This window comes from Camellia sinensis, chromosome 1, assembly GCF_055761805.1.
Source record: "Camellia sinensis isolate YWXY chromosome 1, ASM5576180v1, whole genome shotgun sequence".
Lineage (NCBI taxonomy): Eukaryota > Viridiplantae > Streptophyta > Magnoliopsida > Ericales > Theaceae > Camellia > Camellia sinensis.
The window spans coordinates 147,952,501-147,971,483 of record NC_138961.1 but is presented as its reverse complement, the minus strand read 5'-3'; the positions used below and the strand labels follow the sequence as shown (position 1 = coordinate 147,971,483).

The 18,983-nt window shown below is 36.7% G+C and overlaps 2 protein-coding genes across 2 annotated transcripts in view; both read left to right on the top strand.

The window, feature by feature from the left end:
* Positions 1-203: 203 nt before the first annotated feature.
* Positions 204-2,226, top strand: LOC114287794 (glycine-rich domain-containing protein 2-like). Its single transcript, XM_082886631.1, has 5 exons — positions 204-404; positions 529-655; positions 813-950; positions 1,212-1,286; positions 2,137-2,226. Exons 2-5 carry the CDS (start codon positions 545-547, stop codon positions 2,209-2,211), a joined length of 399 nt encoding a protein of 132 aa, XP_082742757.1. The 5' UTR covers positions 204-404; positions 529-544; the 3' UTR covers positions 2,212-2,226.
* Positions 2,227-18,884: 16,658 nt separating this feature from the next.
* The window catches only part of LOC114296038 (actin-7), a 3,223-nt gene continuing 3,124 nt past the window's right edge, over positions 18,885-18,983 (top strand). The window contains exon 1 of the mRNA XM_028240324.2: positions 18,885-18,983. This exon is cut by the window's right edge and continues 275 nt beyond it. The gene's annotated coding sequence lies outside the window, so the exon portion shown is untranslated.

The following is an 18,983-nucleotide window of genomic DNA, read 5'->3' as shown; positions in this document are numbered from 1 at the left end:
TTTAGATTCAAAGGCTCAGATTAATTTTGATAAACATCAATGGTTCGGATGATAATTTATTCCCGCCCAAACCCTATCTCCCTCTCCCACCTACCCACGTCTCCTTCCCCATTCCCTATTTATCTCTCTCTCTCTCCCTCTCTATTCTATACCCTCCCTCTCCAACTCGGCCTCGATTTTTGCCTCCTCCCTCTCTCCCCTTCTCTCTCAGTGCTCGCTGTGCCCAAGGTAGGGTTTCAGATTGAGAACGCTCTCCCCTTCTCCCCCCTTCTCTCTCAATGTTCGTTGCTCGCAAGATAGGGTTCCGATTGAGAACTGGGTCACCGAGTTGGCTGGTTTCTCAGAATCGTGGACGAGTCTCATTGGTTCCACACCAAACCCACTACTCTCGAATCTGTACGAAGGTCATAACACTTTTTTTTTTTGGCGTGTGTAGGTCAATGAAAGTCTTATTGTAAGTAATCTGATCAGAGCGTAGTTAATGTCGAATTGAGTTTGATGATTTTGTGATTGATTGGTTTTATTCAGGTATGATGAGCTTTGGATGCCATTGATTTTTGATCTTACGGTTGGATCAACATCAACTCATCATCCCCTAATGATTCTTCCTCCTATTGATATTCAATGGGTCTGGTTTTGTCACACCTTCAATCCGGTAAGCTATTATTTGATATGTTCTAATTTGAACTCTGTTCGGTTGCCCAGAAAAGTTCACAATTTGGGCTAAGTTAACTTTTGGGATTTGGTTTGCTTTTCCTTTGTTTTCTGAGCACCCAAACACAATGTAATCCAATATAACAGTCCATTTTCAGGTCTTTTACAGGCAATACTGTGATTCAAGGTTCTCAAAAATCATAGCAAAATTATTTTGGATGAAGAGAATGAAGATTGCATTGAATAGATGCAGAGATATTTGGATCCGTAGATACCCATCTGAGCAGTTCTTTGTGGTTGGTACTTCAATTCATTGTGTATATACATATTTTTGGTTGTGTTATTATATACATAAGTTTGTATGCTTGAAAAAAACTATTTTCACTGGCTCTAAATATATATGATACATATAAACTATTTTTCTGGTAAGTAAAGTAATGTACCTATTCATATATATGTATCAGTGTATGTGTTTATTGTGTGTAATTAATTAGTCATTATATTTCATGGATGAGTAACGTCTCGCTTAATTCACACTTGTGATTCTGTTTTTGGAGGTTCATAAGCGGTATGTTAAGCGATTGCGGAGAAAACTACGATTCGAAGAAAAAAGAAATTCTAATCAAAGACGAGTAAGTTTTTATCTCTTTGATTTTGATGATTTTTCCTTCAATTGGTTTGTGAAATTAATTTTATGGACAATTCGTTAAGTTTGTTAATTTACATATTATCAGTTTAAATCATATTCATCAGCACAATAATTGCAAAAAGAAAAAAAACACAAGTGACACTACATATGACTTAGACTACAAACACTTCTTCAAACATCTGCAACTGCCCTACTAACCGTACAACCAGCCCGAAATACATTACAAATGACTTAGATTTTGTCTTACAGAAATTACCAACCTTATATATGTAGCCTATTTTGTGCAACACTTTGGTTTGCTCTGTGTTTTGTTGATGAGAATGAGGAAAATTGAGGTTAAGAAAAGGAAATAGAGTTTTACTATCCTGTTTTATGCTGTTTTAGGGCCAAAAAAACTATTGAACTTAGTACGTACTTACTTATGTTGGGCTAAATTCACGGCAGCCGTGGGGGGTGTCTTTTCTTGGGTACGAAATAGTGAAAATTTCAGAATTTAAAACTTTAATATCATATTTGCCTTTTTCTTTTTGTTTATATATTCCCTTTATTGTCAATTTGGGGCATTATTTCTTCTTTGCATCTTCTTTTTTTTTTTGGCTTGGTTATATTGTATGTATGTAATTATGTATATATGCATATATTTAGATCTATTTATCAAATATATATATATATATATATTTATTTAGATTCCTTCAAAAATTTTCTTTGTTGCTAATATAGATAGGTATAAATGTTTAATTTCCTTTTGCCTTTTATAGGTGCTCTCTGATTCTGAAACTGTGCGGTGGTTGAACCACATAGTTGAAAAGATTTGGCCTGTTTGTATGAAACAGATTGTTTCACAAAAAATCCTCCTCCCTGTCATGCCTTGGTTCTTGCAGCAGTACAAACCATGGACTGCGGTATGAGTGTCTACTTCCCTAATAACATCAACTACACTTTTTGTTGCATTTGTTTGGTCCTAATTGCCTTAGATGTTGGGGGAGACCCCTTTCCATTATATTTTTGTGCTGATTTCACCACCAATGGATATTTTGTTTGTTTCTAAACTCATCATGAGTAATACTCCATGACATAAATTTGGTTTGTAGCTTGATTCAAGTTGAGCAACATTTTACCTGTATGTCACGACCCAAACCCGGCCCTATGGGTTTAGCACCGTAACCGGCCAGTAATCCGAGATTACCGAAGGCCTGCAGAACAGTAGAACAGTAAAATAGAGTACAGGGCCTGGCGGAAGCCAAAACAGTAAAGAAACAATGTCCAATGAGCTATGACAGTCTGTATGCAAAAAGACTTTTCATACATTTGTACGTAATCAGTACAGAACAATATCCACAAATTGTACAATCATTCAGACTAGGGACTCAACCCTTTACATAACAGTGCAGTAAACACGCAGTCTATACAATCCATTCGGTTATTATAAAACAGTAAGACAGTACAGAAGGGGGAATTGCAAAACACCCATAAGCCTTAACACGATAGGCTCGGAACCTCGCAGTGAGGCACATAGGCTGGCTTGACAAAACTGGAGTAACCCTGACGCTCCTAGCCGAGGTCTGGTGCCTACACACCTACATATATATATGAGCAGTGAGCTAAAGCCCAGTGAATAACATAATGCGTAAAGGGGTTAAGAATGAATGTCCTTGCAATAATGAAAACAGTTCATTAAATCAGTATTTCAGTCGTTCAGTCAGTACAGTTATATGTGGTACACCCATTAGCATAACAGTACAGTAAGCAGTAGGTCTTAAAAGACCGAACAGTAATGATGGCCATCAGTCAGTAAACAGTAGTGGTTCCAACAAGGGAACCGACAGAGAATTCTGTCACAGTAACAGTAAACAGTAGGTGCTAAGGATGCCACAATACAGTTCAGAATATAGGACATACATTCATTCAATTAACAGTAATCAGTTCAGAAAACAATACAGTTCAGTTGTTCAGAAGATAATCATTTGTGAACATATCTTTACACAATCGTTACTCACAGAGTTTGGGCTACGGTATGCTAGAGCGTGCCTCCCCAGTCGCCAACCCTACACAGTTAACAGATTGAACACACTAAGCTACACAGCTGGGAAAGATAATAACTTAAACCCCAATGCCTCGGTGTGTTCTACATCTATATCCTCAGTAAGATGCCTTAAACTAGGCCTAAGAATGCGTAGAATGAGATGAGGATGCAAAGATGTACTCAAAAAGCAGTTTCAGAAGTTTCAGAAAAACAGAGTCCCGCTCGAGCGCAGGTTCACCCGCTCGAGCGGACATGCAACAAAGGTACACGCTCGAGCGTCAACTCTCCCGCTCAAGGGTACTGTAAAAGTACTGGATGGGTGAAATCTCAGCTCGACGGGCACTCGACGCCCGCTCGATCGTGAGACATATGCCTCCGCTCGAGCGCCCAATCCTCCGCTCGAGCGGACTGTAAAACAGTGCAGAGAAAATACTGGATGCTCGGATTCCACGCTCGAGCGCCACTTCCACGCTCGAGCGAGAGTGCAAAATCTGGAAAACCCAGATTGCACCTCCAAGCCAAAAACCAAGTTTTAACAACTCAAAACTCGACCTCTTGGGCTGAATTTTCAGAAAACATTGTTAAACACATAGTTAAACATGATTCAAAACTCAATTTGAGAAATCAAAGCCCAAGGGTGTTTAACTCAAACTCAATTTCAAACCATTTTTCAAGAACAAGATGAACATGCAAGCATGCATGAATTCAAATCATTTTGAAGCTTCAATTTGATGCTCTAAGGAGCCAATTGATCCAAAAACAAGATGAAAACATGGACTATTACAAAATCATGGACATGCATGTAACAATTTGCCTTGAACTCAACTCAAAATCCAACAATTCAAACATGCAAGCATGGATTATGCTCTATATCAACATGTATGAACTAAAACATGGCTTAGCTCTATAATTTAACATGGACCATGCAAGAATTAGCTCAAACACAAGAATGAGAAGATGAAATCCTTACCTATGTCTTGAATTAGAAGACTAGGAGCTCAAATATGTAATCTATATTTCAATTCTCTAAGCAATTCAAGATGAATTCACTCTAACTCCCTATTTCTCTCTCTCTAGTCGGTGATGTGCTCAAAAGAAATGGCTGAGCAAATGTTCATATCAAGTATAAGGCTCAAATGTGTGTGAGATAGAGGTCCACTAAGGGTTAGTTTGGTAATTAAATCCAAAACTTGCAATCCATCAATATTTAATCTAATTTAATCATACCTAATCAGTTTTCAAATAAATATACCATAAAATCACATAAATTATGATGATCATAAAACATCAATCAATTCCCGGTTCGGCCGCCGATAAGGCCTCCAATTAGCAGTTTGAACATAAAACATGAACAGATCAAATAAACAATCAAACAGATAGAATACAAATTAATATATATACTCAGTCGATTCAGTTCCAGTTTTCAGTCAGTCAGTTCAGTACTTTATTCAGTTCACTTATCAGTCATAATCAGTTCAGTTATTAGTCATAATCAGTTCAGTTCAACGGTAATCAGTGTTTATCGGTAAGCAGTGGTGAGAGTTATTACACTGTAACACATGTATTCTACGTATGAAATGCCCATGATTCATGAATATCATGTTTTATTGATCCCATGAGCAGTCTCATAACATTCTTATGATTAGGTACTAGCAAGTTGCAACTGTAGGGCCATTGAAATTGAACATACCCGGTGAAGATTTAGTATTTTGTGAGGATTTTCATTGAGTAAGGATTTTCATTTGTAGGGCCATTGAGTGAGGATTTTCATTTCTCTTGGAAATTGAACCATTATTTTTTATTCTAGGTTTAAGTTTAAATGAGTCCTGTTTATCATAGCATTTTAACTAGTTTGATACGTGTTTCTAACAATCAAGGCAGGTTAGGCGATTAATAGACATCCTTATTTATATTTTATTTGATTCTATTGTTACGTTTTATGGTGCCCAAGTCGTGTTATAATATGTTGTATGAAGCACAACGTACTAATTCAATAAACGCGGAACATTTAGTATTTTGCCTCAATCGCAAGAATGCTCTCTGTCGTTGTTGTCGATTTGCAGTATGGCGCAGTTACGGCGGCTTCTAAGAACTCATGGGTGTGTCAATTTCAGTATTACATTTAGTATTTTTTGGGGAGTATATGTAGGAAGTATGCCTTCTTTGATAGGAATACTACAGCATAATGGCACTGTAACCATAGGAACATTACGTTGGTCATGCTTGGTAAAGTGTTGTTCTTATGGATTTTACTTGATATTTTGATATGATGTTGCAAAAATTGAAATTCAAATGGTCATTAGTTTATTAGTTTAATAGAAGCTATGCTAATCTTTTTGGGTGTATCCATCTTTGGAGGCTATTATGAATTTAACTGAAGAATGGACTATAGTTTCCATGGTGATGAGACAATGGCTGGAAGAAAGTGAGAACAAGAGATAACTTTTATTCACCCAAAAAAAGATTTATAACTTGCTTTCCTATATAGTTTGATTTAGAAGAATATTTCCATGTTTAGTTGTAAGGATTTGTATTTGCTGATAACTTTTGGAAGATCTTTTGTGGTGTATTGTATTATATTTTGATTTTCAATTTGGTAAAAGAAATGGAGCTGTATCATTTTCTATGGGTTGATTTACTTGGAAATACTTGTAATTTGTAAAATGAATTATTTTTTCTTTAGATAATATTTGTGAAATGATTTTCACACTTTTCTTTTAACCTTTCACAACGGGAGTGTGAGAGGCTAACGGGGGAGAGTGAATATAATTTCTCTAATATTATTATTCAATAGAATTTAGATCCATTGCAATATTCTGAATTTTATCAAGGTCAGTTTTGTGGTAATTGGCATTTGAGGCCACCTTTATTATCAATTCTAATTTGCTCTGGAATTTTCTGTTTCTATTTACAGCATTCATGGGCAATGTGCAGTAACTATGAAATCTCTGCTAAAAGTAACTATAACTTTGAAAAACCTTTCTTGCACCTTGCCAGGAAGCTTGCAGGGTAATGGAATAGCACATTGTTTGTTATTTTATTTTTTGTTTCTTTATACTGGTGGAGTTGTGGACTATTAGATAAAGATAAGCAATTAGTTGCAGGGGACTATTAGATAAAGATAAGCAAGAAAACATCACAAATAATTATCTTTATCCTTGTAGGGGAACTCTCCAAAGGAACCTTTTCAATTAATATCATTAGAAAAATGAAAAAATAGTGTGATAAAAAACCCACCAAAGATAGAGTGATAATATCATTAGTTGCATCATGATGTAATGAAAAAATAGTGTGATAATATCATTAGTTGCATCTAGATTAGGTGCATTTAAACATATAAGAAAAATTTGATTAAAATATGAAAAAAAAATCCACCAAAGATTAAAAAATACGAAAAACAAAATTTCATAAACAAATTTCAAATTTTATTTTTTGGTGGTGGTGGTGGTGGTGGTTCACAGTTCTTAAATTTTTAACTTGTGGGAACATTAGAGTCCAGGAATGAAAATTTATGAGTTGCTGTTAATGATCAATTTGTGGTGTTTCTTATCCCTTTGGTATTCTTTACAGGCACGAAGCTAAGCTTTCTGCAGCGGCTAGCCAGCCCCTTCCTGATGATGATGACGATGCATTTGACTAATGCTAATGGCTTTGGCTTTTTGCTATCATTTTTCGTGCTCCTTTAGTTAATATGAGTTCTAAAAAAAAAATTTCAACGCTATCGAAGGATTTGTGTATGAGAGGTGAATGTATCGCGGAGAAGAGACCATTTTAGTTATTCTTTAGCCATTGTTTGAAGTCTGGTTGTAGTTGTGCTTTGTGGTAGAATTCTTTAGGCTGCCATATGGATGTTTTGAGTCACTTCAAGTGTTTGCTTGAAGATTTTAAATTATGTATGGATTTAAATTATTGACGTCGGATTAGACTTGGACTGTATGGAATTTGTAATATATATAGAATTGGACGTTGAAGATTACTTTTTTAGATGCTTGGAATTGAAATGTGTGCACGTTGTTAAATTCTTTAATGGTTGATAACATATTTTAGTGTTGATGGATTATATTGTTCCATACAGGGTATAGGTTGTAATATAAATGAATACAGGTTGTTTACAAATTTTTTTTTTTTAAAAAAAAAACAAAAAATTATTTGGCCACCAAATGTTTTGGTAGCCAAATAGGTAATCAAAAGTTTTGGCTACTAATAATTTAGTAGCAAAAACATAACCCAAAACGTTTTTGCCACCAAATAATTAGTAGCTAAAAGATTTGAGAATGAGAGAAAGAAACTATTGGCGACTAATACTTTGGTGGCGGAAACATACCTTTTGCTGACTAAACTAAGATTAGTAGCCAAATGTGTACTTTCGGCGACCAATTATTTAGTAGCTAAAAGTGATACCTTCCCCGACCACAACAAGTTAGTAGCCAAAAAGCCTCATTCGGCGACTAATACTTTAGTGGCGGAAACATACCTTTTGCCGACTAAACTAAGATTAGTAGCCAAATGTGTACACTTTCGGCGACCAAACAAATTTTAGTCGCCAATACTATTGCCGACAGGGTAAAGGCGAGGAGCTTAGCGACAAAAAATTTTGGTCGTTAAATCGTTTCGGCGACTAAATAAGTGACTTTTGGTGACCAATATTTTGGTAGCCAAAAGTGACATTTCTTGTAGTGTGGACCTATGTAAGGTGACTTTCCAGATCCGGGAATCTTGTTAGGGGACAGCCAGTGTTTGCTTTACTTCCACCGGTTACCAAACGGAAGAGGATCAGGCATAATTCACCAGTCCAGCAGTCACCTTTTAATTCACCTACGCCCAATCAGGCTCAGTCTTCTACTTCTACTCCAGAAAAAGAGTATTCGCCAATTCTGATAGCTCAACATCCCCCAATTAGCATGGAAGATATGCTTCATCAGCTCCAGCAGGCCATTGAGACTATGCAGTTAGATACTGCCCGCCAAGCTGACGTCACAGCCCGCCAAGTAGAAGTAACAAATATGCTTCAGCAATAGCAACCACAATTGGCAGTAGCCTCCACATCCCATGCACCTCCAATGGGTATTCCAGCACTCGAAGTCACTGTCAATGTCCAAGAGAATCTGGGCATTCCAGTAGATCCGATCCCACCTCAGACCTCCAAGGCACCAGTGTACCAAACGGATGCGCCATTTGAATTCAAGGTTGACCCCACTGCATTAAAGGTCAACAAGCTAGAAAAGCTCTTCAAACGGGCATAGGGTGTGAATTCAATCCCTGACATTGAGGATGGATACATAGACTCCACAGTAACTCTACCAGACAGATTCAAAATGCCGCACATAGACCGGTTCGACGGCTCCGAGGATCTTATGGTCTATGCGAAGCTTGAGGACTCTGTGAAAAGAAGTTGGGAGGAAATGACTGAGGCCTTCATCACACAGTACTCCTACAATAACTAGATTAATGTCACAACCCGTGATCTTGAAGCGACCCGCCAGAAGCCAAAGGAGGGCTTCTCAGATTTTGTGACCCGATGGAGGGCTAAGGCCTCCATGATGACTATCAAGCCGTCTGAAAAGGACCAAATCAGAATGGTGGTTCGCAACTTGTAAGGGAGATTATTACAGAAGATGATAGTCTTGCCTTTGTTTACATTTGCTGAGCTCCATGAGATAGGGGTTCAAATCGAGGATGTGATGAAACAGGGGCTAATAGACAATGTGAATGAACAACCCAAGAGGCCCTTTACACGCAGCTCCAATGCAACCACGAGTGCTAGCACCTCTGCACGACCTTCGGATGTGAGTATGGTCATCACCACATCCAAAACTGCCCACCCTTTCACCAACACATCCAACACAACTCCACAAAACTCAACCAATCAGGCCTGATCTCAAAGGGTCTTTACTCCGCTCCACATGCCTTTATCCAAAGCCCTAGGGGTCCTGATTATAAACGGACATCTTAAGCCGTTAGAACAACTCCCACTGCCCGATCCTCTTCCTCCGAAACATAACCCAGCCAAATACTGTGTTTTTCATCAGCAGCACAGTCATGACACTGATCAATATTATAGGCTGCGTCATGAGATTCAAGATCTCATTAATAATAAGGTGATAGCACCTCCCCGAAAACCCAACGTCACTACAAATCCTCTCCCACCACATAACCAAGTCTTTTCACCCCAGCATATAAACCTCATCCATACATTGGCCGTCCCTTATGACTCCAGTATATATATCACCCGTTCTCACCTACCCAAACTGGCGTTATTCATCCCTGAGAGCATAGACTTATGTATGATGAACATGTTTACACTCCAACTTGAACCTGTGGTGGTGACGAAGGTAGAAAAAGAGGGATTGGTCGATGAGAGTACAAGTTTGTTGCCCGAGGGCTCTGAAGACTTGAAGGAATGTACAACCCATACTCCTATATTATGCCAATCAATCAAGCTAAACCGGAAGTGGTATTGCCAATTGAGATGGAGGTCGGTGTAGTTTGAGATGATGGTCCAAGTCAGGGATTAGATAATATGGCTGACCTGGAAGAGGACATAAACAATTTGTAGTTCTTTGATGAGCAAGATCAAGGGGACGTGCATAGTGATTGGTTTGATCTGAATGGGTCGACAGACAATTCTGGATGGCTAAGTGGTGAACTCGATAGAGATGAGGGAATTGAATTGAAGTCGGAAGAACAGAAAGTGGAAACTGTTGTAATAGCTGGAATGGCTGATGAGAAGAGTAAACTGCCGGAAAACACCGATGTAGAACAATTGGCTCAAGAACTGGGCATTGTTAGTACTGTACATACTGAACAATAAGTAGCGCTGAAGCAGTTCGAGCAAGAAATGTATGAAAATGACTGGAAAGATGGAAAAGCCCAACACCCTGTGGGGGAGATTTGTGACGAGAAAATAATCCAAACAGAGTTGGACGAATGCTTGTCGGCTGCCGAAGGAATTTGGTGGGATGACGACGACCTACACCTAGCTCATACTGATAAGGATTGGGGTGAAGACCTCTCTAACAACACTTGGTATATGGAAGAGGTTGACCATATAACAAGAAGTGACCGATATTTCAAACCACCACATCTGGACCAACCCGAGGCATCCAAGAAGGATAAAGAAGTCGAGAAGCAGAAAGAAGAACAGTTGACAGAAGAGGTTGTGTTGAAACAGTTGAAGAAGATTCAAGCTGACATATCTATCTGAGGTCTGTTTATGGCTTCGCGAGTGCACAAATAGGTTGTATTGTTAGCGATGGATAAAGCTAAGCTGTCCATCGACACTACCCCGAAACAACTGGTGGGATTAGTCTTCCCGGGAGGCGTTGCGCTAACTCTAACCTTCTCAAACAAGGAACTGCTGCCAGAAGGCTCTTCACATAACAAACCTCTGTACATATCAGTGGAGTGTCGAGAAAAGTGGGTACGAGTGGTATTGGTCGACACCGGGTCAGTAATCAACGTCTGCCCATCGCGCACAGCTTATGCCATTGGTTTGAAACTGGCGGATTTTGTGCCTACAGCCCAGGTGATTCGAGCGTATGACAATACAAGCAGAGAGGTGATGGGAGCAGTGCAAATTAGAGTACAGGTCAGCCCAGCTCAACAAGATATCGAGTTCCATGATATGCGAGGATATGCGAATTCTAGATCACTAGTGTACACTTTCTCGATCACGTTATTAACAAGGATGACATCTCCGTTGATCCTCAAAATGTTGCAACAATCATGAATTGGCCACGACCTACTAATGTGTCAGAGATTCGAAGTTTCTTAAGTCTAGCCAACTATTATCGATGCTTTGTGCAAGATTTCTCGAAGATTGCAGCGTCCTTGACCTAGCTAACTCAGAAAAACACACCCTTTGAATGGACTGACAAACAAGAACGTTGCTTCCAACAGTTAAAAAGTAGATTGGTGTTAGCTTCTATACTAGCACTCCCTAGAGGAATGGATGGGTTCATAATTTATAGTGATGCTTCATACAATGGTTTCGGTTGCATTCTTATGCAAAATGGCAAAGTCATTGCATATGCCTCACGTCAACTAAAAACTTACGAGAAGAACTACCCAACCCATGACCTAGAATTGGTTGCGGTGATCTTCGCCCTCAAGATCTGGCGTCATTACCTCTATAGTGTGACCTGCGAGATTTACACTGACCACAAGAGCCTTAAATATCTGTTATACAGAAAGAACTGAATATGAGGCAACAACGATGGCTAGAATTTATGAAGGATTACGACGTAGAGATCCATTAGCATCCAGGCAAAACTAATGTGGTAGTAGACGCGCTGAGTCGAAAGACTACCAGAAGTTTGGCATGTACCCTCATTCCTTGCAAGATTAATAGACTGCTCGCTAACATAATAGTGGAATCTGCGTTGATTGAAGAAATTAGAGCACGCTAATGTGAAGATAAACTTTTAAAGAAAAAGTATGAGGAGCAAAAAAGTATGCCCGATCCTGACTTCACTATAAGCAATAGATGCTAAAATTTTGAAATCGAATTTGCATACCCAACCTTCCAGAACTCAAGAAGAAGATATTGGTAGAAGCTCAGCTCGAGGTTTGTGGTCTACCTTGGCAATATGAAGATGTATCACGATCTAAAGGAATACTGCTAATGGACAGGAATAAAAAGAGACATAGCAAACCACATTTTTAACTGCTTGCATTGTCAACGTGTTAATGCAAAGCATCAAAGACCTGCAAGAACATTGCAATCACTCCCTATTCCTGAATGGAAATGAGAGCACATTACTATGGACTTTGTGGTTGGGCTACCACTGTCAGTCTCAAAGAATGATGCAATATGGGTTATAATAGACCGATTGACGAAGCGTATTTTCTGCCAATCAAAATCATGTACTCCCTTAATAAGTTTGTCACTTTATACATCAAGAAAATTATTCGATTGCATGGTACCCTAGTTTCGATCATGTCTGACTGAGATCCCGCTTCGTATCTCACTTCTGGAGCAAATTGGAAGAAGCTTTGGGAATAATACTAAAGTTTAGCACTGCTTATCACCCACAAACTGATGGACAATCTGAAAGAACAATCCAGACTTTGGAAGATATGTTACGTATGCGCGTGCTAGACCTTAAAGGTAACTAGGATAAGCACCTACGTTTAGTGGAATTCACCTATAACAACAATTACCAAACAAGCATTAGAATGGCACCATATAAAGCATTGTATTGAAGAAGGTGTCGATCACCTCTGTGTTAGGCAAAAGTCAGAGACAGGAGGTTGATAGGCCCTGAAATCGTGCAAATAACAAGTGATAAATTCAACTCATCCAACAGCGAATTCGCACTATCTAGAGTCACCAAAAAAGCTATGTAGATACACGGAGATGGGACTTGAAATTTCAAATAGGGGATCGTGTGTTCCTAAAGATCTCACCAACAAGAGGGGTTATCTGATTTGGAAAGCAAGAAAAGTTAAACCCACGTTACATCGAGCTATTCAAGATACTAGAAAGGATTATTCCTGTGGTATATCACCTTACACTGCCACCTAAACTGTCCAATGTCCACAATGTGTTTTACGTTTTGTTGCTCTGACGGTATGTTCAAGATCCAGAGCATGTTATTGATTATGAGAATCTAGAAGTTCAAGAGGATCTCTTTTATGAAGAATAACTAGTGCAGATTCTCGATCGTCGTGATCAGGTTCTTCGAAACAAGACTATGCCTCTTGTGAAAGTCTTATGGAGAAATCATCGTGTCAATGAGGCAACTTGGGAAACCGAAAATCAAATACGGGCCAAACACCCACACATTTTTGAAAATCAAGGTACGTCAAGTTTAAGGACAAACTTCCATTTAAGATGAGAGAAATGTGGCGCCCCAAATGTTTAATTAAACACCACGTAAAAACATCTATATATAGATAATTAGAGTAAAATAAAATATTGAATGTTATGGGTATATGAGATAAAGTGTAATTAAATTAGGGATTATAAGTATATAATTAGTTTAAGAATTGGGCCAAAGTAGAATTGAACCTAAAGTTAAGAATTTTAAATAAGCATGAATTAATGGCTAAGGAAGGAAGATTAGACATGTGGGCAGCCTTGTGGCTTGATACCCACATTTGCCTCTCTATAAAAAGGCAGGATTTGCTCAAGATCAAGAGAAAAGAATATATATATATATACTAGCCGAAGGCAACTATTAGGTAAGACGGTCTTTGACAGTGGAAAATAAGAGTGAGGAATCATTATTAAGGTAAGTTATATTCTACCTTAAGTTACCATAACATATTTTACGTATGTTTTGAATTACCATAATTTTTTATTCAAGTTATGTTTTATGATTTATATTTAGATATCAAGTATGTTAATTATTTTTCTAAACTCCATTTGTTTAAATTGAAACTCATGGATATGTTTGTTTAAATTTTAGAAATTATTTGACAATGTTTATAAAAATATTTATTTTTGATAAGTACCACTACGAGAGTCCTATGCTTTGGGGGACTTAAATAACCATTAACATCTGATTAGTTACTTTGTGGCATTCTGTTTGTCATGGATCCATTAACTTCTGTTCTGATTGTTATTCCAGTGACCTCTGTTTTGTTCTATTTTGTACCATGGTTATGGTTATTTACCTACATAATTTCTGGATTTCAGTTTCTTCCACTTGAATAGTTTGTTTATTCAGTTTAAGTTATGTTTAATGTTTTAATTTAAGCACTTATCTATGATTATTTTGTGCCCCTATACTTTTGATACAATATCTTTCACTATGTTAGATGGTTATAGCTGTTACCCCTTTCAAATGATAAAATATAAGGAAAGATTATGACCTCGTGTAGTGGACCAGCACAGAACTTGTTGTTGACATTTTTATTTTCTTTCTTTTTTTTCTTTTCTTCATTTTTCTTCGTTTTGTTGTCTGTCACCGAATAATAAAATAATAAAAGTCGATGGATGAATTTCCTTTTTATTTAAATAGGAGGGTAATGAAGTTAATTATCTCTTTAATTGTTTTCTTACTTTTATTTCGCTTCCACTTGCGCCACTTAATTGGTTCAATTAGAATTAATAAGTTATAATTCTAGCCCTAAGCATTGGGGGTTAGGTGGTGACAACAAAAATGTCATGTGAAACACTTTAAGCATGTGTAGCGTCTCAATATATCATCAACACAACAAGATAACGACAATATCTAATAAAATATGATAAATCGGGCTACATGCAAGTAGTTATCATCATGCTAACGCACAAGAAAATAAGCAAAAGAGACAAATGACTCTATGCATAGAAATGGGGGTAAGTCTGGCTCGAGTAACCAAATAAAGGCTCAAATCCATGAACTTAGTGATCAAAGATGAGTAAATCTTGCCATCATAAAAAATTATTCTAAACCATGAAGTAAATGCTAAAAAAGGCAAAACAAAACAAACAAAGAGAAGAAAATGGCTAGAATCTACCCCTAAATCATAGAAATGGGTGTAAACCTTGTTCAAAGAACAAGGTAAAGACCCAAATCTATGGAAAAAAGCTTTGAGCGAGTCGAATCAACCATTCTCAAAGGAAAAATCCATGTTTGGTTGTTAAGAAAACACTGAAAGCAAAAAGAAAATAGAAAACTAATCTGCATCAATAATAATGGGATTTGGCAATAATTCAAACCACTCAAGCCCAAGATTCAATTTCTACTCTATAGAATTACATTAAAGTAAAAAGATACGGATGTTTGGATAGAGAGGAAAGAAAAGAAAAGAAAATGAAGGAAAGTGTGTTAATGTCTCCTTCCAAAGCTAGAAAATGCAAACTAAACAACTCCAAGAATAAGCTTAGCCTTCAATAGAGAAGATAAAGTGTTTAGAGGGTGTTTGAACAAAGTTTTGGTAAGGTAGAGAGAGAGAGACCCAAAATGGGTCATATATAGGCCAAGGATCAGCCTATAAGTAACCTTGTACGCATATATATATATATATGCATGTGTGTGTGTGCATATGGGATATTCCAAGATGCTAGGGGGACCACTTTCAAAAAACTATATTAGACAATTGCAACCTGCAACTGCCCAATATTACTTGCAGAGGCAAGTATGCTTGCGGTCTGATGTTGGGTTAATGACAGTCGTTGTGTTTGTCTCATCGCATGATCATCTGCATGTTTTATCTCCCCGTATGATCATCTACAGGTTGTCAGGCCTGTGGATTCGCATGATTACTTGCGAATGAAATTTTCTGAAGTGTTCTCCCTCTTTTCATGCAATTCGACTTCGTCTTCGCTGAAACAAGGTTTTGGTTTTGAAAAGGTGTTCAATTATTTGAATGCTCGAAATGACATCTTTAATCCTTGAAAACTCTTTTCGATTTTTTTTTAAGGCTAAAAATTGTTTTTGGCCGAAAAGGATTTAAGTTTAGGTAATCCTTCAATTTGAAGGATCGCACTTAAAAGTAATCGAGGTTTCAAGGTGCCCTAATCTTAAGGCCAATCAAAAATGGATTACTTACAACATTTTATTTTTCCATTCAAAATAGTAATTAACGATACATAATGAAGGGACAATATTGTAACAAAATTGAAAATATGAACTTCAAATTGTTCAAATTATAAAAATAAAGATCAAATTAATACTTCACTTAAACTATAGAAACTAATGACAAAATTTATCCACAAATAAAACAGAAAAACAAAACAAAATGAAATAAAGCAAATGGCACTAGTTTATAGAATATAACATGTCTTAACAAACAACCGTATAAGTATATGAGATTTATAAATAATAAAAAAAAATGTAAAACCAATTTAATACCTTTAAAGCCATGCAAAGTGAAAAGAAAATATTAAATTATCAAACTGCTTAGAAACAAAATGGCTTCTTTAATTTCACTCCATGATTGAAAAGTAGCTCGAACATAGATAAGCAAATCTATGTATCTATAGTCTCTAATTCATAAAGAATATGTACATGTGTCTATGTATGGAATTTTATAAACATATAATAATGTAGATATAGGTGGAAAATAAAGGCAGAACTTAAAGAACTAAGTTTGATGAACATGGAAGAGAACACGAGGGGCACAAATACTTTATCAAAATTTTCAAGTAATGAATCGTGAATAAAGTTCAGTGATTGAAGATTACCATATGAAGCAAATGATGATACTTGATCAGGAGGGTTTGTTGAATAATGTTGCGAATAAGAAATTGCTACCAAATGTAGATCTTCAAAACCCATTGGTGGTGGGTTTCTTATAGCTACTTGTGAGTGGTCTCTTGCGCGAAGCCATGATCGATACTTGAGACTCTCTCACCCTCTCTTTGTTTTGAGTTTGATAAATTTTACCTCCCACTTTCGCTTTTTCTTTTCTCACATATTAATTGGAGTTCTCACTAAAAAAATGAGATTCTTGAAGGTCCCTCTGATTTCTTATTTCATAATTTTCTTTTATTCTCTTTTCTTATATTTTCCATTACAACTAATATAAAAATTATAATTTAATTTATTTTCCCCTTTCAATTGCCCCACCTCAAGACCAACCTTCAAACAAAGCCTTAATAAAATGAGTTTAACCTAGTGCAAGGGTAGTGCAACATCTCGTTATATTGGGACTGTTTGTTATAGTTTTTAAGTGATAATAAGTTATTTTAATTTGGAAATTTATGCTAAATTATTTGGTATAACTTCAACTTATAACTTATTCAAAAGATGCAACTTCAATAAATTAAAAAAAAAAAAAAATTATTTGAAAGTTTAAAAATGAGTGCTTTTAGCTTCTGCTATCTGACTATCAATTTTTAGCTTAGCAAACAAGGCTATTGTAATCTTTTTTATTACTTAGGGGTTGTTTGGGATAAACTATATAAGTGGGCTTTTTGACTTTTTACGAAAAAATGTATATTAAAATTTTGTGTAAAATAACAAAATTACCTTTTGCACCCCTATGCCCCCTATGCGTACTAACAGTGACGATTGACGGAAGCTAGTACAGATTGCTTTGAAGTTGTGTGGTGGGCAGTATACTTCAGAAGATATATATATATCTTTTTATTTTTTTTTAACGTGTTTCCTGTTTTCAACATGCATCATCACTTCAATACAAATTTGGCTTGTACTTTTTTGTACTTTTTTTTTTCAATACAAAGAAGGGCCATTCAGTCTTTTTCTCTCTGCCTCGTGTTGTGCATGCTCCACCCTTGATTTTTGTAAATGGTGATAACTTTTTAACTTTTTAGTAATTTTTTGACTTTTTGTCTTTTATAAAATATCCCAAACAAGCACTTAATTATAATGAAAGATTTTTATTATATCATCTAACGATTATAAAAAATCACTACAGTAAGTAAAATGAAATTTTCTTAATTCAAAATAACAACAAATTTATATTTATAAATATATAATAAAAATCTTCTATTATAATTATGTAAGGCCATCTCCAACATTTAACCAAATCTATCACCAAATTTAAATTTGGTGAAAAAGTACATTTTTTTGGTCTCTAATGATTTGCATAAACCTGTATCAAATTGAGAACATTTCAAATCTTTCACCAAACTAAGGACCTAGCCAGCTTTCACCAGTTTACTGTGTGTGAACGTTGGGGGTGGGACCCACCGGACGACCGACTAGTTGTCCTCCGGGTATCTTGAGTAGTCTTGAGAAAATTATTGGTGTTATTTGCTAATTTTTGAGGAACCACATATGCTATGACTTGTTTGGGTTCAAATTTTTAGCTCATAATCTGCTACTAGAAGAGAAATTTAGAAAGAGATTTTCTTGCAGTTATGAGAGAGCCACTTGGACTGCATGTAAGTGGCTTCCCTCTGTGGAGGGATGTGAAGACCTCTCTCCCTCAGAGATTGCTTAACAGCTGAGCAAACCAAACATATTATCTCTATTAGCTTCTCTTTACTTCCAACAAATATGAAAGTCAGAGAAATTGCAAGCTCTGAGCATGTTGAAGTAGGCCTTGTTAGCTTAAACTAAGACCTGAAGTCCATGTCCACTATCAAAACCTTACTACTTCACCATTGTTGTCCTTCTTCATAACTTCTATATATTTATAATCACCTTTAAATTCAAACACAACAAACACACACATATCAAAAATAGGTCTTCACCAAAATCAAGAGAGAGAGTTGAAGAAACGGAAAAGAGTTAGCTGAGAAAAAAAGAAATGGCAAAGGAATTGAGGAAAACAGAAATTGAGAGAAAAAAAATCACTTTGCTATTTCCGATCAATCCCTCAGACATCCTGTATTTTGATGAAAGTATAATAATTCACGTTAAAACGATTAATAATAACAACAGCGCTACATACACCCAGTGGGGGTCGCGCCCCCAGTGACGTGCCGCGCCCCCACTGGCTGAAAACTTATAAAAAAAAAAAAAAAAAAAACAATTTTTTTTTTGCACCAATTCGGGGCCGACACCTCACTGGGGGTCGACCCCCAGTGGGGGTATGAAGCATAAATCTAATAATAAATAGAGAAATTGGTCAATTTTTTTATTTAAATTTAATAAAAAATTTATTCAACCGCTAGAAGTGTCCTAATAGAGAATATCAAAATTCGGCAATATAGAAGCTGATGTGGCAAATCACAGAGTAAGGATGGCACGAAGACAAAGATTCAACGGCCGAGATCAAATCCAACAGCGGGCAAAGATCGCACGGCGAACATGCCGA